The following is a 26191-nucleotide window of genomic DNA, read 5'->3' on the forward strand; positions in this document are numbered from 1 at the left end:
GGAAAAATCATAGAATCATAAAATAATTAGGGATGGAAAGGACCTCAAGATCATCCAATTCCAACCCCCCTGCCATGTGCAGGGACACCTCACACTAAACCATCTCACCCAAGGCTTTGTCCAACCTGGCCTTGAACACTGCCAGGGATGGAGCATTCACAGCCTCCCTGGGCAACCCATTCCAGTGCTTCACCACCCTCACAGGAAAGAATTTCCTCCTTATACCCAACCTAAACTTCCCCTGTTTCAGTTTTAACCCTTTACCCCTTGTCCTGTCACTACAGTCCCTAATGAAGAGTCCCTCCCCAGCATCCCTATAGGCCCCCTTCAGACACTGGAAGGCTGCTCTGAGGTCTCCACGCAGCCTTCTCTTCTCCGAGAAGAAATCATCTGAGCTAATACATACAAGTTGTTCAGATGATGTTGAAATGGTGATGAAAATGACTTAAAATGTTCTGGCTAAAAGAGAAACTTGTGACCTGTACATACATAGAGAATGATATTAACAGAGTTCTCACCCTTATGTTTATAAGCCAGCTGGGTTTATTAGGTGTCTCCATCACCTGTGGCAGGTAGGCATTTCATTCCCAGCCTGCATCCATTTTCAGTTGTATCTGTATTTGCTGTCCTTTACAATTCCTGTAGTTACTTCCAGGCTGATATTTTGTTTGGGCATCTATTCTCTCAGTGAACAAATAAGCTTTCTGTTTATTGAAATTCATCTTGGTATGGTGAAGATTAAAGCATGGAATTGATTAGAGAGGAGCGCTTTGAATCCATGAAGTGCTATCTGTCTTTCATTTACATTTCAGACCTGAATTAACCCTCTATAGCATTCACTCTGCAAACCCTATCTCCACCTAGCTTTAGATGCAAATGTGCAGTCATTTTCTATGTGAACCTTGAGGACATCTTAAATCATAGTGTATTAAATTGGCACATTTATAGAAGGCTTGGTGCCCCACTTTCTGCAATGGGGCATGCACCTCCTCTACCAGAGGTTAACACCTGCTCATTCTGATGTCTCCTTTTAATGAAGATGCGAAGTTCTTGCTGATCCCCATGTATAAACCTGTGGTCTGATTACAGCACTCGAGGAGGAAAAGGGAAACCCAGATTTCAATCTTTTTGATAGACAAGAGGCTGTAAACACACAAGTTCCACCATGTAGAAAGTCTCACTCCTAAAACTCAGGCTGTTCCCTAGCTCTTTCAGTTCCTGTGAGAATGCTTTAATCCCAGCCCTGAAGGGGTTTCTGGTTCCCTCTGACTAGGAAACAGCTATTCATAGCCTTCAGCATATAGGATAGCACAGCAAGCAAAGCTGGGACACGCACACATGCATTAGAAGGAACCTCAAACCTATGACAAAGTCATTAAACCAACTTACTTAAAATATTCATTAGCAAGAGCATCTCAGTTCTGAAGGGGAAAAACTGTCCAAAGACATTTAACCACCTCTAATAACATCATATCTTAGACACTGTTGTTATACCTAACTAATGAATGTTTGCACACTGCTTTGAGATCTTTGCCTAACAAGGAAGGCTAATATATTGCTATGTGTAAATGTTGGAATTAATAATTTAGAACATCTAGGTGTAAAAACCAGGTTACTTTCATCATTCCATCCAAGCCAGGTTTAACTACTTTCTTTTTTTGGCTGCTGCCTTAATTAGATAAGCTGCTGAATTTAATTAACTCATCAAACATAATTTGAAAAGCTCTCTCAAGTCAGTAAGAGCTTGTCTTATGCTTATTATTTCTATTTGTTACCTCAAGTCTTTAATATCACCATTTTGTTAGGATATTAATGGTAGCCTTAATTGTTTTCTAATTTGCTGCATTCACCCAGACAGTGGCATTCTCCTCATTTCTTAAGTATCAGCATGTGAAGATCAATCACAGTTTAATGTAAGACCCTGAAATTGCTCTTCAAACCTCCTTAACAAGTCAGCCACATACTGTCTCTTTTCCCATAAGTATAATTTGGGTTTGCAAGGTGAAATGATTTCGTAGGAAATCGTGTTGAGTTTCTGAAGCCCCATTTACTGGAGAAGTGTTATGACAGAAATGATTCTCTGGATGCTCTTTTAGGACTCTTTAACCAAATTATTAGGTAATAAATTTGAAACTGAAACTCCTATTGCAATTAGGTAATTCATTTGAACACATCTGTATCTGATGCTTCAGCTTCTTGTACCCACCTGAAGCTCCTTGGTGGTTACTACAGAAAGAACTACTAGCAAAGAATTTAAGCTCTAAAATTTATCAGGGCCTTTGTTTGGGCATGTTTTCACATTTCTAAACGATGCACCACACAGAGGGGAGAGATGAAGCAATTGCTTAATGTCAGTGTTTGCCTATACATTATTTACTTGTTCTGTAAAGCATGCTCTATTGTAATGTAAACTATGCTGCTAGTAGAAACATTGCTAGTGGAGTCTGAAGGAGTTTCTGTATGTGAAAAGCTAGCTACATCCTGGGTGGAATTAAGTGCTTTCTTACTATCCCATCTAGGGGGTTTCTACAGAAAAATCACAGTTCCTCCCTCTTGCTTTTTCTGTTTATTTGACAATTAAATAGCTTATTTTTCTCTGTTTTCCCTTAGAATGACTATAGGAAGCTATCTATGCAATGCAAGGACTTTGTTGTGGGGGTGCTGGACCTCTGCAGAGACACTGAAGAAGTAGAAGCTATTCTGAATGGAGATGTGAACATACATTTGTACCCCGAGCACCACCGGCCAAGTCTGAGCAGGATTAAACTTGCTATTAAATACGAGGTCAAAAAGGTAAGCTACTGCTTTAGGTTCTTGGTGAATACATCTTCACATCTAAATTATGCTTCCTTGATGTCTCTTGAAAAATAATAAATAATAACAGATGGATTTCAAAGGGACCAGGACAATTCCTAGAATTTTAGCAGTTTATGGCTTGATTTGCATTTTCTCATATACTTCAATATGGAGAAGGCTATTTGCAAAAGGTATATTTTTTGGTATAAAATATATGGCATCTGTTTTAACGACAGGCATGAATGTACAGATGGCCCAAAGGAGCTGCCCATAGAGCACAGTGCATCCTTGTGCTGGCCACGACCCTGAACTTCTGAAGACTTCAGCAGGGACCAAAGTTGTTACCATACCAAACTGAGGCTCTTCCTTCCTTCACTGTGATTTACACGAAGGGGTGAAGCTAGCATTTTAAAATAAGTTTTGTGGCTTTCAGTCAGAATTAGATCAAAACTTCAGAAATCAATTTCTGTTTAACTTGGAAAATTGAAAGTAGCTAAACTTTATACAAACTGATACATTCCCAGCTTCCACTCTCCTAAAGCTTCAGAACCATATTCTAAGAGTTCAGTTTTCCCCAAACCTACAAAGCAGAAGGAAGATGTATATTTTAAGGAAAACCGTGAAGACTGAATGATTTTTAGAAGTGTTTTAAACGAGCATTTAGCTTTAGAGAAGTATATTGTATGAATGGGAAATTTGATTCTGGCAAATCCTAGCCCTGGGTGGTCCCAGCTAATTGCTCCTACAATATGCATTGATGGCAACTGGGCTTCTGCTATGGGACTTGAAGAGCATTCCAAATTTTCAAGCTAACATCTGCTCTCTCTTTCCCCTCCCAAACCCACCACCTGCTTCAGTTTGCCTCTTGACTGTGCTGCTGTGCTGGCTAAAGAAGGTCTTTTCCTGTTATGAAAGCCATTAATTAAAGAGAATCTTAAAACTCTTACTTGAAATGAGCTCCTTTCATGCAGGAGCACATGTATGGAGCCAAATATTTCCTCCTGCGATGTTGTGTCTCTGCATCGTTCTGTTACCCAAACTGGGTGTAACAGCTTAGTTCACTCTGAGATGTCTTTCAATAACCTGGGTGAAGTTTAGTTGTTGAGACACTTGCTCTGGTGCTTTTAGAAAATGAGCTCAACTAAAAGTGACTGATAGCACCTGAAAGGAATCAAGCCCCCAGTATCAAGGAATAGTCCCCAGTGACCTAGAATCTAAGAATTATCATTAAGTTGGTCAGAACCTCAAGCCTTTTCTATGTATGAAGTCTCCTGCACTATTTTGTTTGTTTATTCTTCTAAATATTTGAGTTGTACGTTAGATACAAAGGCCATAAGCCAGAGCTAAATTGCTGTTAGTTATCATGATGCTTTGAGCACGTTCATCCTAGCTCAGTTGGTTTCAGAGGGGCATTTCCTCCATTTCTAACATTGCATATATGCATGAACACTGACCTAAAGCATCTGTGGTAGGTCATATACAGTTGATCTTATTATATGTAAATATCTTCCTATACCCAGGAAAGCTGAGCATCCTTTCTGGATCACAGCAGCTTGTTGCTCACCTATAATAGCTACTAAACTAATTACAGAGCAGAAGCATTTGTCAGCATCATGCTGACTTTCAGATTAGCACTTTTCAGACTATTCTCTTCAGCAGGCATTATACATCTATATGTAAGATGAACATTTAACTGCTAATTCTAAAGTAAGATTGCTCCAGCTGTGGGAGGCAGAGACACGCTCGGATAAATGGCTTTGGTGATTGGATGTGACAGGATAATAGACAGATCACAGTTGCTGAACAGAGGTTGCGTTACGGTAATATAGTAATGGTTTCCTTAAGAGGCAAGGTGAAGAAGAAGAAACTTGTACATTTCAGGTACAAGTTTCTCTCCAGCTGGGAGATATTTAGGCTCATGTATACAACCAGACTTTGAGATCTGTTTTCATTTTAAGAAATGAAATAAATATAACATAGATAGTTAGAATATAGATCATTATAATATAAATATCTAATAATAATAGATATCAACCCCATAATAGAGTGGTGAGATGGAGGGTGAATTACTATACATATTTAATAAACCAATCCTTGGACAGATTCAGTAAATTTCAAGTCTCTTTCAAAGCTAATGCAATGACTCTGAGGCATGAGATCCTACATGGTCTTCCAAGTGTGAAAGGCAAGAGCACCAAGTGACTTCCCACCCCCAGCACCTGAACCCTAGACCCCATCACTTGGCCTGACAGTGCTGCCTGCCCAGGCCAGGCCCTGGAGCTGAGATGTGGGTGGCTGTAGCTCACCCAGGAACAGTCCCAGGGATATGGAGACCTTTGCAAGTTTCTGACCACGCTCTGGGACTCGAATGACACAGAAATTATTGTGTTTGCCGCTTTTACTGTCCTGGAAGTTCAGTTGGCAGGGTAGGAGTAATGAAGGGACTACAGTTGTGCCTGCCATCCCTGCTCCCTGCCTCCATCATTAGCATCAGCATTCAGATGGTCACTTTTGTATTCTCCAGCTCAGCAAGCTTCCAATGAGCCAGAGAAATAAAGATGTTTACTTAGATTAGTACAGAGCTCCTGATGTATTTTGTATTGGTTCTTTCCCATGAACAGCAAGAAGAATCCTAGACAAGGCAATTTTAGGTATTTCAGAATGGTCTGAGAAAATAAGAAGTGTTAATTGTTATGGGTTTTTTTTCATTAAGTTAGTACCCAGGCTGCGTATTTGCATTCACATCTGAAATTGTAATAAAGATTCGAAGTTTTTAAAAGTCTATTTCTACCATCAGCTTCTTAATTCACATTTTTATATTAGCACTCGAAGTGCCTACAGTAGGTCTTCTTTGATGAAAATTTTCAGAGAACAATTTATATTGAAAATTGTTATTTAATATCCATGATTTTATTTTTACAGCTGCTGATGCAGTCTGCATTTTATCACACTTATTTCCAGAGTCTGGGAAATATGCCTTTTATGTATTTAAATCAGCTATGACTTTTTTGCTGCCTTCTTCCTTGTGCCCATCTGAACTTAGGGATGCAGCTTGATGCTATGTGTGCAGCTTATATTTTAAGTCCTAACTTTGGTTCCAGTACAGTGTGTTCTTGACCTTGAATTCAGCAGTTGTGCTCCCCACTAAGTCACACTTCTTTGGAGGTGTAGGCTACAAACCCTTTGCATGTTCAGTGCACGTCATGTCTGCATTGCAGGGAGCAGCCACCAACCTTATGGTAGCTTTTAGCCCCAAATGCTGCTGCTTGTGCTTCTGGTTTTGAAGGTCAAATTCCTGCTTGAAAATCCCAAGTCCAGGGGCAACTTGCCCCTGCACTGGATGTTAACAGACTTGTTTACTGATTGTGCTCTACTGGTACAGGAAAACCTTGTATGCACATCAGGGGTAAAAAGGGGACTGAAGCCTTCCTATCTCCTCTAAACCTGCAACTGGTACCTACACCAGGTTATTGTCCAGGCCCTAATGATCCTTTGCACTTCTCATTGGAGTTCCCTGTTGCCTCTTTGCCACTCCAAAAACGGCAGTTCTCTGTTGAAAGGATGGGCTTATTGATCACTGTCTTTTTTTCCTCATTTCCAACGTTTGAGATGAATCTTGGAAAGTCATTCAAGAAAGCATCAAAAGTTCCAGACTTCACTTGTCTGCCTCTCTGCTTCCTTTATTTTATCCTGTAAGGCACGCTACTAGCACATATGAGATGCTGGGAAGAAATCATATTTGAGGCTGTAACATAATTGAAGGGCTTTATCTAGGAGGTTATTGGAGAATTTAGAAACTCTGTACATATTTCGCAGCAAGGAGAAAGCTACAATTACAGTAGTTGACAAAGTGCTCTTTAAAAAGTGCTATGTTACTCTGATTCTTTCTGAAAGAACTTAATCAGCGCTGTACCCCAGGATTCTAGGAAAACCCCACTCAAATGTCCTCTGCTCATCATTTCTTCCTTCAAATTATCTGTCTTGATTCAAAATTTCTCAAAAATTATTATAACAGGAACAGTTTGTCAAGGGCAAAAGAAATAATTTGCAAACATTTGAGCATTTACTGAGCCCTGGATTCTTCCCAAGAAATGGACTTTCAGCCCATGTCACCGGGATTGATGCAAATTAACCTTCGTCTCCCCTGATGTAATTCCATTCTCCATTCGAGAACTGATTTCTTTCACCTCCAGTTGTGCAGAGCCTTGGGCAAAGGGAGGAGAAAGGCTGGGTGCATGAAGAGCCACAGGGCACGCTGTTGACGCTGTAGCAAGCCTGTTCAGGTGGTTTCTTTGGGTGTCGTAGGAGAGGGCTGGGGAGCTGTCACAGTGTGAGAGCAAATGTTGTGGAGGAGTCCAGCAGCTATAATGGAAATGGCAAAATTAAAAGCAGTATTAAGGTGAAACAGGAATTATGTTATAGTTATATATATATACATATATATATATATACACACTGGTGGATTATAGCCAAAAATAGCTTGAGTTGGTAAATTGGAGTTCTGGTCCCAAGGAAAGAAAATAAAACTAATCTTGAGCTTCTTGAGCTATGAATACTCTCATCTGTTCTTCATGCAGGCTTTCAGCATCTAAGTGAGAGCTTACTTCATGTTCTTGGGTGAAAACTGCAGAATAATGTTTTTTCTTTTCTTGAAACAGTTAAACAGGTTTGTTTTCAATCAGATAGTGGAAATATAAGGGTAATACAGGCTTTTCCTTTGTGTAAACCCATTTCTAATTAAGCCAGCATGTGATTTGTACCCGTGAGAGGCATAGGTACAGAGGCTGGGACAACTCTGTCTTTGACTGAAAAAATACACTATTTTACTCATGTATATCAGCTTTACAGAGCCCTTTGTATTTTGTATGCTCATTTTTGTCTGTACTGCTATGCTCTTTTCTTATTACCCTTTAATGTTGGCAGGGGGCTTATATGTCAACAGCTCTAAAGCTATTGCATCTCTGTAGGAGGTGACATTCATTCTCCTTCTTTCCCAATGTCAGCATTACTGGGGCTGTATTCTTTTAATTGCAAACCTTGTGTGCCCACCACTGTTTTCTCAGCACCTCACTTCATAGCCATCGCAAAGCTGGAGCACCTTTCTCTTTCACGAGTTTTCATTTACTTACTATTAAGACACACAAATTTGGTTTGGAAAAGAAAAGAAAAATTAATAAGAATTAAACAGAACACCAGATGGCTGAGTAAATCCTATTTAATAGAGAGCTGGAACAGGAACTTTTCTCATAACTGTATTATTAATAATTAACTATTCTGCTTCAAACAGAATAGTCATGGCTGCATTAGAGTATAGCTTTTCACTGCATTGGTCATGCGACTCAGATTCTTCAGGGCATAAGAAGTCCCAGTTCTTGCCAACTGCTGCAACAACCTGTGGTCCCCATTGGTTTGCTCCAAGGATGTGGTTTTACCCTGCATGTTATCTTGCCTTCCAGAGTCTTTCTCACCACTGGATGTGACCCCATTTGCAGCATTTCCACCCCTTATGGGAGCTAGGGAAGGTTAATGCCTGAATGGGCAAAAGAGCCAGCCCTGCTCCTGCTGAAGAGACAGCTCTGCCCCTCAGAATGTGCAGGGACACTGCCCATAAAGGCTGGGGCAGAGCTCAGCTAGTACATCCTTAGGAAGGTGAATTGTAAAAGCTTGGTGTTTGCAAGAGAAGCACAAGAAAATAAGCTAGGGAAGAGAGAGCAGGAGAAGCCTAGGAAGGACCAGGAGCTCTGAAACACCTCCCTTTGGGAGAGCAAGGACTGGATGTGTGCCATGGTGGGTGGCTATGCCTCTGCAAGCTCCGTGTCCTCTCAATTTGCAGTTATCCTGCAGATTCCTGCAGTGGTGTGCCCTGGGGAGGGATCATTGATGGGGAAGGCAGAGAGAGCACATCTCCCACTGCCTCACGTGCAGCCTGTGCATTGGCCTTAGCACAAATGGCATGCTACATTTCAGTAACCCAAATGGGGTGTTTCAGCTCCTCAGCTTTCAGAGCTCTGTAGGTCGCAGAAAATCTCTCCTGTGGGTGTTTTGTCTTTTGAAGGAAAATCAGGAGTTTTCCATGGGACAGACATTGATATTTCTGTACCACAGTGATTGTAACATGCACAGATACGGCTTGAAGCAGGACATGGTTATGTTTTCCCATCTGAATGTGAAGCTTCAAGGAGGAGAACTCAAGAAGTTGGCTTTTTACTTTTGTTTCTGTAAGTCCTGGTTAATCCTTTTCCGCTCTTTAGCTTCAGGAGTATTTAACAGAGGTCTTATGGAGTCACTGATGGATTGGACTGCGGTGGTGTGAAAAGTGTCTTTTGTTTCCATCACTGGAGAACCAGACAATAGTGCACTAGTGTAATCTAAGAGCTATGTGAGCAGTGGAAACAGGGTCATTTTGGACTCTTAAGCTTATCCATGTAATTTTTCTTCTTACATTTTTAATAGCATATTACAGACATAGGATATTGGCAAAGGAAGGAGTTACTTCCTCACAGAAAGTGTTTCTATGCCTCTGAGTATTTCATTAGCAAGGTTCCTTCCTCCCACTAAAATCCGTGGTTCTGATTATTTCCTTTTGCCCAGATGTTTTAATTTCTTTTCTTTCCCAAGATGAATCTCATTTAGTTATTTCCTGCCCATACATCCGTCCTCTCAAGGCTTAAATGAATCATTTCTCCACCCTGAGTGGTGTTTGCTTTATTCCCAATCTACTGTAATATGCAGTCTTAACTATTTTCATTTGCAAAGTGCCGCAAGGTCTTAGGTGTCCCTCAAGACACTGTCAAGAGAGCACAGGAATGCGTCAAATCCATTGCATGGATGTCCATCAAAGATGAAAGGAATTAAAATTACCTTTATAAATAATAAATTTATCTTAGAAAAGAGCAGTTAATATGGTCTGCTCTAAACCTGACCTTAGTTGCCACCAATTTTGCCTTCATCCATCTTCCCATAGGCAGTAGACCTGCTAATGTGCATTTTGGATGGGAAGTCAAATGGGGATGGCTATAACCCCTCAAAAAAATAGTAAGATTCAGAATTTCAAGTAACTGAGGAAATCTTCTTAAGTGATGCTCAAATTTGCATGGATACTGGCCTAGGATATGGCTCTCCTACCTGAGATTCTTGTGACACACATGTAGATGTCTACATTTGAGTATGCTTTGGGGACTCTCTACCTCATGCTGAGAGGAGTTTCATCCTGTGAGTGAGTCTTTCTCTCCAGCAGCTCTGCTGGGAGCAAAGCCATCTACACTGGAGGCATCTGAGTTTGAGCACCAGCCCGGTTTCCTCACCACATAGCACAGGGTAAAAAGTTTACTAACTCTCTTGGGGAGGAAGAGGCTAATGCATGTTAAGTTTCTCCTTCTGTGCCCACTGTGGTTGTATATTTTTGAGACACCAAAGGGAGCTGCTTGTTTGGTAACTTTTTATTGTGGCTGTTTTCAGATGAATATTTAAATAATCAGGGTTTTCAAGTGGTTTTGATTCTGCAGAAACCCCTGGAATGTTAAGGGCTGCGACTTCCAATTCATTGGTTCATTTGGTTGTTTTTCAGGTAAATAATTCAGTGATAAAATTTATTCATTCATGTAAAAAGAGGAGAAAACGGGCATTAGCAATAAATCTCTCCCAAAAACATGCACCCACTAGAATGTGAAACTGAAGAGCCAGGCACCTTATTTACAACCCTGCAACAGAATGCTTCACACAAGAAAGAGACTCTATCCTTGTCTCAGGGAAATTAAATCCTAAAGGAACTTTAGGCAGAAAAAGGTTTAAACTGAACCAGTTAAAGAATTTGTTTAAACTCTACATTTTCTAGTTGTACACCTCAAATATATCAAATATAAATGTAATGCAAATGTATTTTGTATTACATGAATGATGAAAGCATCCCCCTCCATTCCTTCCACTGCTAGTAGGATTATTAATTTTGTGTTTTCCCTCATCACTGGAGAGCATTTATTTCAATGGGCAAATTGCATTTGAAGTGGTCCTGGCAGTTTCATTTACCCCATTATTTTTGTTTTCTATTAGATTAGTTTGGTTTTATTGGGTTTTCTTTTGTACCTATTTAACAATCTGGTGCCTGGTTGAATCTTGTTTCCATCCACACTGCAGGACCACACCATGTCCTTCTCAGAGCTGCACCACATGGGTGTTCTGAGGCAATTACACAAGCATTGTGATGCTGGGGTGACCTTCATTGCTCTGGTTCTGTCTTCTTGTCACCCTTGCAAAGTGAGATCTCAATCCTGTTAATGTACTCACTGCTTTAGCTGAGAGCAAAAGACCTATCCCAAACACACTTGCTTTTGTAGAGCAGACTGAGTCACGGGAAAGAGATGCAGGTGTAAACTAATGCTAAGGATTTAAATGTTCAAAATCAGAGTTTGGGATTAGATGATTAAGGCCAACCAGCAAGCGGATCCAGGTATTGGATTTCCATAAAGCTGGGAAATATGCAAGTATCTTGGGATTTGATACAAGCACCGCCAAATGTCTCTAATAAGAGAGATGTTTTCATTCAGAAAGGTGCAGGTGAAAGGTCTTATGAGAGGCATAATTTTTTATTAAAACCATGATAAATGTTTCTGGCTTTTTGCCTTAGAAGTAACTCAGAGAAGGAGGTTGCACAATTTGCTCTTTGTTGTTTGTTTTTTTTTTCCTGGTGATTCCAGCTCATCTGGGCTCTGCCTACAAATATAAACCTTTTCCCTTTGCTGCCAAGTAGCCTTCCAGTATCTGAAGGGGGCCTATAGGGATGCTGGGGAGGGACTCTTCATTAGGGACTGTAGTGACAGGACAAGGGGTAACGGGTTAAAACTGAAACAGGGGAAGTTTAGACTGGATCTAAGGAGGAAATTCTTTCCTGTTAGGGTGCTGAGGCACTGGAATGGGTTGCCCAGGGAGGTTGTGAATGCTCCATCCCTGGCAGTGTTCAAGATTAGGTTGGACGAGGCCTTGGGTGAGATGATTTAGTGTGAGGTGTCCCTGCCCATGGCAGGGGGGTTGGAACTGGATGATCTTAAGGTCCTTTCCAACCCAAACTATTCTGTGATTCTATGATTCTATGTTAGATTCTAGGTATCAGGTCTGAATGTTCACCGAGACTGTCATAATGCTCATCGACAGGATGAGCAAGAACATGAATATTTGTCTGATGCCATTAGACAGTCAAATGAACCCCAGGGACAGAGGGAAAGCTGCAGAAATCCTCAGGGCGGAGATGTTTCCTTGCTTCATGTCCTCTGTGTGTGTCTGCAGCAACCACAGCATCTCAGAGGACCTTTCCTCACATATTTATTTCTATGCAGCAGCCAGATCCCATTGAAACAAGTCTTGATCAGTTGAATTTTCTTTTACCCAAGTTGAACAGGGTTCCATGAAATTCCTTTTTGTGTTTTGATGATGGAATTTCAACCTGCTGATTTACCCTCCCTTGCAAGGTTACTCTGGTGCAGTGTTTGAAGAACTGGGCCTGTGGCCACAGACAGAATTTAACTGTAATTAGAGCAATATAATTTCTCTTTTGTGAAAAGGTCACAGCCTCACAGCATGAGTATTTGCACTGGAATTTTACTTATTATTTTTTAATTCATAAATAATAGAGTAAGTAATTTTCTATTTCTTTCTACAGTTTTACTTGCTCCTCTTATGAGGCACAACAGCAAATGGTGAGCCAACTTCTAACTGTATTTACCATCTGGCAACCTCATTTGTCATAGTTTAATAGCACAAGCACTTGCAAAAGGCAGGGTTTTTTCTGCACTCCAGATCATGGAATAAATATATTATATTCCATCTGCTTCTGTACAGGTGTCTCAGAATAACTTCTTCAAAAGAAAAGGTTCTTTGTTCACTTGGAGGTTCACAGAGCAGAGTACAAGGAGAAAACAGGAAAAGGCAGATGCATATGTTGGCCTTTTCTTCTACTCCATATTTCCTAGGAAGCTTCAGTGATTTCCACTGGGCTCTGTTTCCTGCTCTGCACTGCATGAAATGACTGTGCAAGTAGGGAGGTCTTTTGCCAGATCAAAAACTGTTCCAACACAGTTTCCTTTATTCTTTATTCAAGGTTGGGTTTTTCTTTTTCTCACCCCCAAAAATAGCATTTTTCAGTTCAAAAAAGGTATTTTATTCAGTATAAATCCAAAGTCTTTACGTAGGCTTCAAGTCTTAAAAACGCTTAAAATATCAAAGGAATCTCTGAAAGTGGAGAGTGGTTTAAAAGCAATGAAATAAGGTTTTGTTTTAATATTTTCAGTACTGGGTGTTTCTGTCAGGTGCATGTGGGCATTTGTTTATCCTTTAATTCATCTGATCCTCTTTGGTGAAATGGCAGTGTATTTTCTGCCCTTTGAGGAAGAGCAGTAATATCCTGCTTCGATCTCTCCCTCAGTTTCTTCCACCCCTGCTGATGTTTGCTGATACTCCCACAGCATCTTCTGCAAGCCACTGAAAAAAGGGTGATTTCATATCACCCTCTGAAGAAGGTTTTGCTGGAAGAAGGATGATGCTGAACACACAAAAGCAGAGACAGCAATACTTTCATCTTTTCAGAGCACACAAGGTGTGTGGTTCAGATCCCACATGGCTTTTGCAGTGCGTTGTTCCCTGCAGGAGCTCTGCTCCTGTATTGCCTGGTGACATCCCTAGCAACATGGGAAAAGCCATGTATGCAATCCACTTGGGGCTGTCCTCATTTCCCCTTGTAATTCAGAAGCACAAGGGGTAAGGATTGACTCCAGTGAGTCATTGGCATTTCCACCAGGATCTCTGCCATTTGAAGCACTCCACACCCAGGCAGGGGTTCCTGTGAGGAGGTGCTGCAGCCTAAAACGTGTTACTCAATGGAGGCTTGCAGAAGCGATGAGCTACATCAAAACACAAATGTGTAATCGTGAGCCCAGAAAGGCTCTTCAAAGGGCATGAGCACATTTACATGATGGCAAAACAAATGGCTTGTCCCTGTCCCCGCCAGCATCTCTCGGCACGACCAGTGTTCTCCTGAACATCTATTTATGCAGCTCCTTTTCTCTTGCTCTGATTAAACACACCGCTGCTCACCTGAATGACAGCTTTTATTTGCTGCTGTTTGCCACTGTTTGCCTTAAGGCTTACAGTGAAGGGACGAGCTGGGGAGGACAGGACAGGAGCACTTCTGTGAGAGCAGGACGTTAAAGTCCCAGGTTTGTGTTGGTGCTGATGTGCAGGGTTTGAAAGTGTTTTCAGTGGGTCACTGATGAGTTCTTCCTTCCTGCCTCAGCCCCCGGCTATTTAGCGGTGGGTGCATTAGCAAAGCAGGATGATCCTGTCTGAGCTATTAATTCCTTTGCCTCAGTGGCAGATTTCTGCGCTCGTAAGGGAATTGGAATTATTTCAGTAATAAAAGAGATATTGGGTTTTTTTTTTCCGCATGATTAATTCCAATCATCTGAGGCTGACCTCGGCCTTTTACCTGTCTATCCATAAGTTCACTTCTTTCTGCTAACAGCATTTTCCTGTCCAGGATAGGTATCTTTTCCTGTTCTTTTCTTTCCTGTGTGATGTGGGAGCATTGTCTGGCTCTCAGGAATTTCCTGGGGTTTTCTATCTTTGCAGCCTATCTGTTAGGTGCCACAGGAGAAGAGAGATGCCCTTCAGGTAAGTGCTGTGGGGTGTTTCAGGTAGGGGGTTTAAATAGTGCCTCCCCACTGATAGCTTATGCAATTGCAGTTGCCTAACACTGACCAGCAATAGTGACGAGGGTACTTGTCACAGACTCTTTCTTTGTCCAATATAATAGAAAGTAAAAAATGAAAGTCTCTTTGTTGCAGTGATTTCTATCAGAAGTAACTTTCTATTTCTCTACAGCTATAGAGATATAAAGGTACTTTATTGTCTGTGTAGTGAAACTCATTTTTGAACAAGGATGCTGAGGAAAAAAATCCTCACTCTGTCATGAGCTGTAAAGCTTTTCCATAATGCATATCCATGACAAGCTACGAGAAAGAGCTGTCATACATCAAATTAGATAGCAATGTGGAAGAGCTATCATTCAATGCGGTATCCGCAGTGGTCTCTGTATTTCTGTGTGTAAAACAGTTCCTTTGGGCCCTTTCAATTCCCACTGAAGGCTTTGAGAGACTTTTTTTTCCCTATTCGAGACAAATATTCAGCTCATTTAATCCCCTGTAACACAGAACTGTGGCTTTTGGAGGTGTCATTGCTTTCCTGTGTCTTTCAGTGGCTCTCAAAACTGCCACTTTGACAGCTTCATTATTTGAGCCCGCTGTTCGGATTGACGGGTGGGTTTATTTATTTAATTTTTTTTTAGCCTTTTTTAACTTAAAAAAAAAAATGAAATTTGCTGAAGGGAAGTACAATTTTCTTCCTAAATCAGAGATGTATGCACGGTATAAGGAAAAATCACTGCCACCTACTGGGGGCCCTGTGCCATGGGACCAGAAAAGCGCCCACTGTGGTTCCTGAATGCAGCAGCCCTGGAAAACCCTTTGCTTGAGCTGCCCAGACCCTGATGCATTACTTTTACCAGCTTGGAAGGGACTCACTCTGTTCAGGAGATAAAGCACTTAATGCTTTTAAATGGCTCTTTTTGGACTCACACAACCCCCTCCACTGCCAGTGTTTCCATTTCAATCAGTGATATCTCTCCCTTCTGCACAGCCTCAGCCACAGGGGTCTTGTTGCAAAGCTTTCTGCCTTTCTCTTCTTCTGGGCTGCAGCACAGGAGGAGCCACAGTTTGCCCCTAAAAACTTCCTAGTGTGGTTTTCCAGTACTACAGAAAGGAGAATAGCATTTAATGGGAAGTTTGAAAAAGCATAGCAGCATTTAGGCATCTGAAATGCAGCACATCACCAGTTTTCATTACAACTTGAAGCATTCTGCCTTGAAGCTTTTGTGCCAAACTCTATTCTTTTCTGTGCCTGCGACACTAAGCAAAGTATTAGTGTAATCTTTAACTTGGTGTCAGTGCCTGTTCCCAGAGAAGAGGGAAAGTTGAATGGCTCTGTAATGTCTTTGATGAGATCTAAGCTCAGTTTCTGAAATGTTAATAGAGAGAAGGCTGGCCTTGTCCAAGGGCTCACTGTTGTTAGCCCCACATGGACTACTGCATCCAGCTCTGGAGCACCCAGCACAAGTGGACGTGGAGGCCACAAAGATGCTGAGAAGGCTGGAGCAGCTCTGCTGTGAAGACAGGCTGAGAGAGGTGGGCTTGTGCAGCCTGGAGAAGGCTCCTTAAGAGGATCCCTTAGAGCAGCTCCAGTGCCTAAAGGGGCTGCAGGAAAGCTGGAGAGGGGCTTTGGACAAGGGCCTGTAGGGACAGGCCAAGGGGAATGGCTTTAACCTGCCAGAGGGGAGACTGAGATGAGCTCTTAGGCAGAAGCTCTTCCCTGTGAGGGTGCTGAGGCGCTGGCACAGGGTGCCCAGAGAAGCTGTGGCTGCCCCATCCCTGGCAGTGTTCAAGGCCAGGTTGGACACAGGGGCTTGGAGCAAGCTGCTCTAGTGGAAGGTGTCCCTGTCCGTGGCAGGGGTTGGAGCTGGAGGAGCTTTAAGATCCCTTCCAACCCAACCCATTCTAGGATTCTGTGAATATCTGATGGAGCAAACATAATGAAAAACTGTACTGCTTGCTGTAAGCAAATAACAGATCAAAACTCATTGATGCTCTTTCTTATCCTGTTCTTATTTTTCTCTCTTTTTTTTTTGTAATAATTAGAGTAAGATGAACAGCATAAAGGCTCTATGGCATACTGCCAACTTCTATTGCCTTGAACAAGATAAATTGTTCCACTGAACTTAGTTTTATGGCAATTCCTGCTTGATTTTCCTGTATTTGTATTTTCATTGTAGCTGTTCCCAGACAGAGGGGAAAAACTGAACATATTAAGTCCTATGAATTCTCTGAAATGCCAACCAGAAAAAGCCTATGACTCTCTGATGGCCAAGGCCAACTGAATTTTTTTGTCTGAATCAATTCGCATGATGCAATGAACAATTAGAAGAGCAGGTGGAAGCCTGGCTGTTGCTTTGACCCTTCAACTCAGACGTCTGCACATCTACCGGTGTCATTTTCCTTTCCATGTTGAATTGATCATATCTGAAAACAAACTTTACAAAGGGAATCGATTCTGTGCTTTGCTTCCTTCCACTTCATCTTTCTGTCCATTTGCCAGAAAGACAATAAGCCCTATCAACAATAGTGCAAACATGAGCACTGGGCGTTAGGAAATGCTTCCTTGCAAGACTGCTGTCATCACCTCAACCATAAACTTCGGATGCTCAGAAGGGTTGGGACTGATGATTTATAGAATGTCTCTTTAGGAAGCTTTCTTCTTCTTTTGAAAGCAGCTCGTAAGAAAGTGTATTAAAATGTTAACATTTCCAGGAAAAGATTCTGAAGACAAAAGAGGCTAAAATCACCTATCAAACATCTTCACTCTGATCGATTTATTCAGTGGAAGGGGTGAAGTCTTTTCTATTTTGTTCATTTTGAGAAATGCAGACCCCAAAGCGTAATTCATCTGAAGAAGCACATTTTAAATAGCTGCTAATGTGCTGTTACAGAAGGAAATGTGCTATTCCATGGCAATCCTAATTACTGTGCAACTGTATTTCATTCTGCACTAGCAATGGACCGATCGTTTAAACTCGCAATAATGGTTTTGTTATTATGCAAACATCTAGAAAAGGGTCCATTAAATTGGCTATTTGATCATGGGTTCATAGGTAGTGAAGATGAAAACACAGTTCGAACATTCTCTACTTTTCAGTCCAAATAAAACTACAGGCTACAGCTGAAATTCCCCTGCCTGGATGCACCTTAAAGGGCTGAAGCTGGGCAATGGGGCACCTGCCAGATGTGGTCTGTGGCCCCCTTGCCAGGCAGGGGCAACAGCAGCCATGAAGGCCCTTACTAACCTCTGCTTTTCCTTCTCTCTTCCTTTCTCTTCCCCCTTCATCCTTCCCTTCACCTCCAGAAATGGTTTCTGGAATAGTGGAGGGTTTTACATTTCCCTCCCAAGAACATTTATTCAGCCACACAACTCATAAATGAAACACTGGGTTCTGCTAATGCAATCAGCTGCATTAGCAGCTTATTTATATTTTGTCTTTTCTTTCAGCTTTTTTGCCTTTTAATTATCTTCCTTTGTGATTAAGGGCAGTCACATCCTAAATTCAATCACCCTGAAGAACAATATGAAATGAAGAAGTTTAATGTTTTATTATAAAACTCTTCCAGGGGATCCAGTGATTCTGTAATTTTGCTATTAAGAAATTGCCCTTTTCAGTTGTCTGCTGCTCCCCTTTTCTTTTCCCTCTGAACAATAAACTGAAGAACATTCTCAGTTGCAGGATACAAAACATGTACTTTCTGTACCAGAGCACCACAGCTTTTCTTTCTGCTTTTCAATTTGTCATTTTGTCTGATCAGTAAAGAATGAGCTGTCATTTTTTGAGAGGAACTCTGAGATAAAGCATTCAAAGTAGGAGAATACCAGCCAGACCTCTTACAGTTTACAGGAGAAGGAGAACTGGGTGGAATGGTTCACTTTGGGTCCATATGCAGTGAATAGAACAATATCATACTAGCGCTGTGTTGAACTACTATTTCAGTGGTCTCTTTAGCAAGTTATCAGAGGTTTCTTTCAGCTTGACATCAAAGTGCCTCTCTGTTCCTCTTCTGAATCTCCATGTAGCCTGTCTTACCTCAAGAGGTAATTTGCCCACAGAGGCACTCTATCAGTGCTGGCCACTGATGGATGCTGGATTTTGGTCTAGTCCTTCTGCTGTCTGCCAAAACCCTTATCTAGAGAAGGCAAGAAGCAGGAGTCAAACACCTCCTACCAAGTTCCTGGGGATTTTGGGTGCCTGGTTTGCAGCTGTCTGCTTGTGAAACCCTAAGCTATGTCGGACAACAAAGACATGCCTTGCCTTGTTCCACTGGGAATTTCATCAGGTTATTCACTGAAATCTCATCCTCTTCAGACAATGCTCCTGATACTTCTCTTTCTGTTTCTCTTACAGTTTGTTGCTCATCCCAACTGCCAGCAGCAATTGCTCACCATGTGGTATGAAAACCTCTCAGGCTTACGGCAGCAATCTATAGCTGTGAAGTTCTTGGCCGTCTTTGGGGTCTCCATTGGCTTGCCCTTCCTTGCCATAGCCTACTGGATCGCTCCCTGCAGCAAGGTACAAACACATTAAGGTGCATGGCTTTTATGGTGTGAATGAAGTCACATGTTTTTCTGTAATATGGTTGGGAAATGGTTCTTGCTATCCTCTAAGATTGCCCCAGAGGAAAGAAAGCTTGCAGTGTTGCTTGATATACACAAATGGAGCTACTAAACATGGTTTGAGGTTCATATTTATGTGTAAAACAGGTGGCATGAGGGGAGAAGAGGGCAAGATGCTGGGTGACAAGAAAAGAATAGGAGCAAGAAATAGATAGGAGATAACAATGTGGCAGTTGGATGAAAAAAGAATGGAAAAACCACCAAAATGGGAAATGACTAAAGAAGATTTTTATTGCCCTTTCAGTTAACTCTGATGTTTAAACTCTCATTCCTTTTTATGTACTTTTATTTTTTTAAGTACCTAAAGCCTTACTCAAAGCTTCTTTCTTCCTTTTCCTTCTTCTTTCTGATCTTGTATTTTTAGTTAGTGGAGCATTATTATGGCACACATGCCTGAAACTTTGGCAAGCCCCAGGGGACTGCTTAGTTCTGCAGAGAAGTCTAGACTTAGTCGTACAATCTTTAGGATTTTGAGGGAAAAGATGATGAGACTTGGAAATCTGCCACGTACCTAAATAGGGCTGTACTACAGCTCACAGCATCAGACAGAGCAGAAGAGTTTGCCAAGACCTAGAGGTCAAAGAACCAGAGCCAACTATTAGCTTAGTTAAAAGCTTGAGTGGTCTGTGGTATGAAATCCATAGTGAGGTTTCCATCCTGAAAGAATCTGTTCTTCAGGATAAATACGTGTGTGGCTGAGTGATACTGCTCTTGCTATGGAAGAACAGGGAGGCAGGGTAGATCATTTTGCATTCAGCAATAGCCAGCAACATCATCCATTACAAGGTAGAGGTCTTCAGCAGGAGGCTTATCAGAGGTACTTAAATTTGATCAAAATGAACCCTGGCACTGCTAATGTATTCAGGATTCAAAGCATCTTCTTCCATTTCCTTTAAAAGCCAGTGGGGAATCCTTTCTAAATTTGTCAAGTCCAAGAAATTATAGATCCACGGGTGGGTATTAAGGAAAGGCTGTAATTTGAAAAGATTTATGTTAGTGCAATCAGAAAACCCTTCTGCAAACAGCCTTGCAGAACATCTGAGATGGCAAAACATGTTTAATGCTTGCTATCCTCCAGAATATCTTCAAGGAAAGTACATTCTGTTAGAGGAATTGAGTTTGCAGCTGAGCTTGTAAGTCTTGTTCTGCACAGAGCTGTCTTTATCAAAACCAATTTCAGTGTCAGGGGTTCATTCACCTCTGGATGCACAAACTGTTGACAAGACCTGCAGAGTGTCAGCCCATCCTATCCTGAAATATCTCTGCTGACTCATCCATCTCATGGAGACCACGTCAATGAAATGAACTGTTGCTTGGTATGTCGGTGTCCAAAACGTGTTTCACTGGTGATCAAAATAGATAAGAGATAGAACGGAAAAATTGCACCGTCTGCTGCCCAAAAATGTAATAGCAAGAGCAAGTGAGACTGGACTGTGCAGAGCTTCAAGAGCTTCTTGCCTCTCTGCCCAGTTGAAGGGCACATTCAAATGTTATAACACTGGCAGCGGTTGCTTACACACAGCTCTCATTGCCTGGGTTGTTCATGTAGCCATGCTGGGGATTTATGGACTGCAGCTCTCACTGTGACAGACTCAGCATTGTTTAAGCACCAAACCTGAATAGTTCACTGCACCTAAAGCTCGATCTCTATCTTTCTACTCTGGGTAATTCCCTCCCCAGCTGAGCTACATAAATTTACTGCAATATTCTTTATGCTTTGCTGTGAGCATAATATTGATAATATTAACGTCTTTTTTCTTTATGATGGTTCTGTCTTTATTTGTTCTTGTCTCTTGGGTTAATTTGCATTTGGAAAACTTGGTTTCCATATCACATTTTATATATTTTCATTTTGACATGTCTGCACCTTTCACTATATTCCTATAATATAGATAGGGTACTAAGTCATGAAATGGGCTATTCTTTGAAGAGTGAACCTGTGTATTCACACTGTCAGTGTTTCTGTCTTAACAGTGACAGGCAGGCACTTCCCTGCAATCCCAATTTGATGGAAGATGATGTTTTGATTCTTAACCATAATTGAAAAATTGATACATCCAAGTAGTTACACACCTTGAGTTTAACTGTATCATATTGATTGAAAAATACATCTTGTTGTCATAAAGCATTAGGCTGACTGGAGGAATTGATGCTCCATACAGAATATTCTAGTCAATGCATTGGCATCCTGTAACTCTTAGCTAAAAATCGGATTTCTGAGAAGATGTTGAAAAGCATCAGCTCAAGAAAAAATTGTAAGCTTTCCATTGTAATACAGGGAATAAAATGCTGATGTAACACTGACTAAAGGCAGACTTTTGTTAAATCAATAGAGAACCGAGTGAAATTACCCACAAAATTCATTTGGTTCTGTAATGTATGTGATTATTTCTCTGATAACCAAAGCTAAGCTACTTTAATCTCAGGTCTCTTTTTAAAGTTTCTATAGGCAGCAAAAAATTAAGTATTTGGAGATAATTCATAGTTCAATAAGTGCTGCTGCTTTTTTAGTGAATTCAGGGTAGAAATGAGTCCTGTACAGATTGCTAATGCACTTTCTTAAGCCTTTGTTGGTAAAGCCCCATATACTTATCCCTCTCTACTCTTGCAATTTGAACTCTCTCAGACAGGAAAACATATGAGATTATGACATAACAATTAGGACATTGTTCAAACACATCCCATCACCCCATCAGCTCTGTACTGGGAATGTAAGTTCTGCTACAAAGCATAAATCTACCCAACACCAGCTGTAAGAAGCTGCTGAGGACTCACACCAAGCTTTATGGCAGAGGAGTGAACCAGCATCGCAAGTGTTGGGATTGGTTTAACACACTTCATTTATTCCTACATCTGCCATAATATTCCTAGAGAAAATTAAAGAAACTTGGGGTTTGATTGAGTGTGACACCTACATACTTAAACACATCCTTACTGGCCTCAGAAAAGAGAGAACCTGTTAATAAGGGGTTTTATTATCAAGTCAGTAGATATTAAGAAAATTTTAAGGATACTGTGTCATCAATGGAAATGAATCAATGAGTAATATAGTGCAAAAAGGTCCCATTTGCTTTGAGGGCGTTTTGGAAAGGGCACATACAGGATGGCACTTCCAATCTATTTTGTCCAACACTGCAGGCGTCAGTCTTTGTGCTCCTAAAAATGCTTCTAGCCTGACAGTTTTCTGGAGTAACGTTTTCTTAGGTCACAGAAAATGTAAAATGAAAAAGTGTTATTTAAATTAATTAATAAAGCAAGCTTTTCAAGAAGAATGGGATCAATATTAACTGTAGTGAAGGGATCTGCAGCTCTGATTCTTGGCTTAATGTCTTGAAATAAACCCTTGTGTTCTGGAGAGTGAATCTTGAGCTTTTGTAGTAATAACAAGAGGCTGTCGTATCAAAGCATATTACAAACATTAAAGAATACTTAAACTGAAGGCTATTTCCTACACATTGTTAATGAACCAAGAATTCAGCATTAATAAAATATTCTAATATATAACAATGATGTAAGGATGGGAAGAAGACCCATCATTAGGATTTATATTGCCACACATGAGTACATTCGTATAACATGTATACACACAAGCATGTCTCTTATATAAATGCCCTGTCTTTTCATTTTCCACTTGCCATATGGCCAGGACAATTAGATATGTTATTTGTTTATAAAGGAGCAACGTAAGATACTGCCATGCATAGAAAATCATCCAAGGGGCATAATTTAAACTGCCAATGCATAATGTCTAGTAATAGCAGAGAACAACGTGAACAAATCAAAGCCACATTTAGTTCATAATCTGGAAATCGTTTCTGAATCCTTTTCACCATGGTCAAATGGTTCCAACTTCCATAGGAACATCATTTCAGGAGGTAAATAAGGGAAAATAGATCTTATATCTTGTATGTTTCATTGCAGCTGGGTCGGACCCTCCGAAGTCCTTTCATGAAGTTTGTGGCACATGCAGTTTCTTTCACAATCTTCCTTGGACTGTTAGTAGTGAATGCATCAGATCGGTTTGAAGGAGTGAAAAATCTCCCCAACGAGACCATCACAGATCACCCAAAACAAATATTTAGAGTCAAAACAACTCAGTTCTCATGGACAGAATTGCTGATCATGAAGTGGGTATTGGGTAAGCAAAACCAAAGGGTCTGTGAGTCCTCCAAGATCGAAGAAGACTTTGATCTTGGTCACTGCTTTTGAAAACACTGAATGATGCTCAGCAAATTCTCACTTTCCTGATTTTCCATGTTGAATGCCATAGGTGTTGTTTGTTTGCCTCTTGGTTTAATCATTGCATCTTAACAAAGGTAATATAGTCATAGAAACTCATAGCTTTGCTGTAAGATGTTGTTATATCAAAAGTGAGCAGAAAGAAATGTGTCCACTGGGATGTGGGTGACCACCAAACTCTTTTATTACCCTGCCATGACATCCATTTATATGAAGGATGAATGAGCCTCAATGATCCTCACTGAACTGAATAACCTCCGGTTCTTCATCTGCAAAATGGGTATTTATTTTTTGTAAGCTATTTATGTCCTTGTAATGAACTCTGAGACCTGGTGATGAAAACTGTTAGGTTTATAAGAGTTGGATTTTATTAAATCCATTGTATGTATTGTTACTGGTGAAGGAACAGCACAGCATTCACATCTTCTAAAAGAAATTCAGTTATCCAGCAATTATAAAGTAGGGTTTCACATGGATAAACCCTTGAAGTGCAAAAGTATGTCACATGCACAGGTTAAACTTCCAGGGAGTTTTAGGCAACTTCAGGTATATTACTTTTCCTATAGGCATAATTTATTCCTGGCAGGTCAGCTGTCTTGAACCACTCATCCAAACAAGCTCAGAAGGATTTATTGGGAAATTGAGCCTACCAACCCTGCAGAATCTTTGTCTGCCTCTTCTGTATCTATTTTTACTCACCACCATGATCTTGAATCTCTTGGAGCAAATTCCACTGTTCCATAAATACTGATAGCATTAAACTCCCTTGAAAAATAGGATAAGGCTGCTCTATCTAATGGCTTCCTAGCCACCATTTCTTTGTTCCCTGTCCCCACAATAATCAGAACCCCATACAGGATATTAGGTTAGAAAATATGGAATAGATGCCAGACTGGATAGAGTAAGTCTGTAAGATGCATTTTAAAGATGATACTAAAACAATTGGACCAAGATGATTAGATTTCAGACCAGGTATTCTTTTCTTATAGGCACTGGGTATCTGTCTGCCTGGTAAGCTCCTGAGAGACGAAAAAGAAAACATTTAATTTGAAGCTAAGGTTTTCACTTTTCTGGGAGAGAAAAAGCGATTCATTGTACAGATTGCTGAATATAATGAGATTTTCTAATGGCTGCCTACATCAGCACTGGCAATATTCTCTGGCCATTATACCTGTCTCCCTACATAAAGCCTTCAAGTGATGGTTCAGCAATGCCATGGTGAAAGTTTGGTGCACATGGTTTGTGGATAGCTGTCACAGGGGCTTTGCCATTTGTTGAGCTCCATATGTGACCCTGACCTTAAAGCACTGTAAATGCACTAAAGGAGGAGGACTGCCTAGCATTTTTGGTGCAAAAATCTTACAGGTATTATAAATATGCATATACAAGTAGAAATATAATCAAATAAATGTAAATTTTATAACGAAATATCACAGGTAAAGCTGCCAAGAAGTTATTTTCCAAAGAGGCAAATGGAAATGCAAAGTTTATGTTAAAGTATAATAAATCTAACTCTTGTCTACTAAATACACATAGCTGTATTTAAGCCTACCTGACAAAACCTGTGGTTGCTGTCTCCAGACTCAACAGTGTATGTGTGCTACCTACAGTTTGTTTCATAGTACGATCAAAAAGTGTAATTTCATTTATTCTCAGCCTGCAAATCCCTTCCTTCTGTTTCTCTTCTTTCTCTTTCCTCCTTCACGCTGTGGCAGCAGTGATGAATGCTGATGGTACATTACTGGTTCCAACAATAGCAGGCCGTTTTTGAGAAATTAGCTTACAGGTCCCTGATCTTGGTTCTTTTTTGGGGAGAAAATTGGCTGTCTGCATTATCTGCCTGTCAACCATGAAATTATGATGCGTGTTCAGAACAGCCTTATTCGAGGAGAATGTGTTACATTATCATAGCATAGTGTGGCCACAAGCAAGCACAACCTGTAACAGCAGTCCCTGCAATTAGTCTTGCTGGAGATACTGAAAATTGATCCATGTGTGTGTATCTTAAGAGAAAACTACCAGTAGGAGAATTTCAGATTGGGATTATGCAGAATGATACCATTGCCATTTCCTGCTCCCAACTACTTGTAATAGAGGTGGGTAATGAAGTAAATGGAGCAGGAACAGTGACTTTCAGCCAGGCAAGCACTTCATCCTGCTTTACTTTCCATTAGCTTGCACCTCTAAAATGGCTATAGAGCATTGTTGGATCAGCCAGGTAATGCTGGTAGCCCATTTAATATCCCCATGCACAACCAGATAGCATTTTAGGTGGGAGAATGCCTTTCTGGTGTCACTCCTCTTTGTTATGAAAAAGCATCCAAGAGCTACAGATTGTAAATTTGTCATTGCAGAGAAAAAGCATTCTATGATGCTCTGAGAGGAGAACTTGCCCCTTTATACATGGGGCAGAGCAATTTCAGCTGAAGCATCTGTGGCTCGTATGCCTTGGCTACCTCTTCTTTTCTCTCCCCTTCAAGTGAGGAAGGCTGTGATTTTCCTTGTGCACAATAGGGACAAAAGTGAGCATTGGAAGCAGGGAGGTTTATTTAGATAAAATCCCCACTGCAGAAGCAGCCAAAGTAGCAGTTAAGCTCTGGGTAGACACAGTCTGAGCACAAATCTCTCTCTTAATCCAACAGCCTTTCGGTGGATCCAGGAAGGCTCAAAATCAACTCTGCACCATCATCGGCTCGTGCTTTATGTACCAGGCCAGTGAATATAAAACTCAGACAAACTGCTCCTTTCTGTGAGCAGGTGGTGATCAGTACTTCCTGTACACTTCCATTTTTCTTCCAGATGGGCTGTGCCTGTAGCTTGATTCTATTGTGAAAAGAGTGGT

The 26191-nt window shown here is 40.9% G+C and overlaps 1 protein-coding gene across 1 annotated transcript in view; it reads left to right on the top strand.

The window, feature by feature from the left end:
- Nucleotides 1-26191, top strand: part of TRPC7 (transient receptor potential cation channel subfamily C member 7) — a 77794-nt gene that overhangs the window by 28574 nt on the left and 23029 nt on the right. The window contains exons 4-6 of the mRNA XM_062638045.1: nucleotides 2611-2793; nucleotides 18842-19006; nucleotides 23032-23248. Of these exons, the coding sequence (XP_062494029.1) occupies nucleotides 2611-2793; nucleotides 18842-19006; nucleotides 23032-23248 (565 nt within the window). The remainder of the gene's footprint in view (nucleotides 1-2610; nucleotides 2794-18841; nucleotides 19007-23031; nucleotides 23249-26191) is intronic.

The sequence above is a fragment of the Pezoporus occidentalis genome, unplaced genomic scaffold (assembly GCF_034315485.1).
Source record: "Pezoporus occidentalis ecotype Australia unplaced genomic scaffold, CSIRO_AGI_Poc_V1 ctg55, whole genome shotgun sequence".
Classification (NCBI taxonomy): domain Eukaryota; kingdom Metazoa; phylum Chordata; class Aves; order Psittaciformes; family Psittacidae; genus Pezoporus; species Pezoporus occidentalis.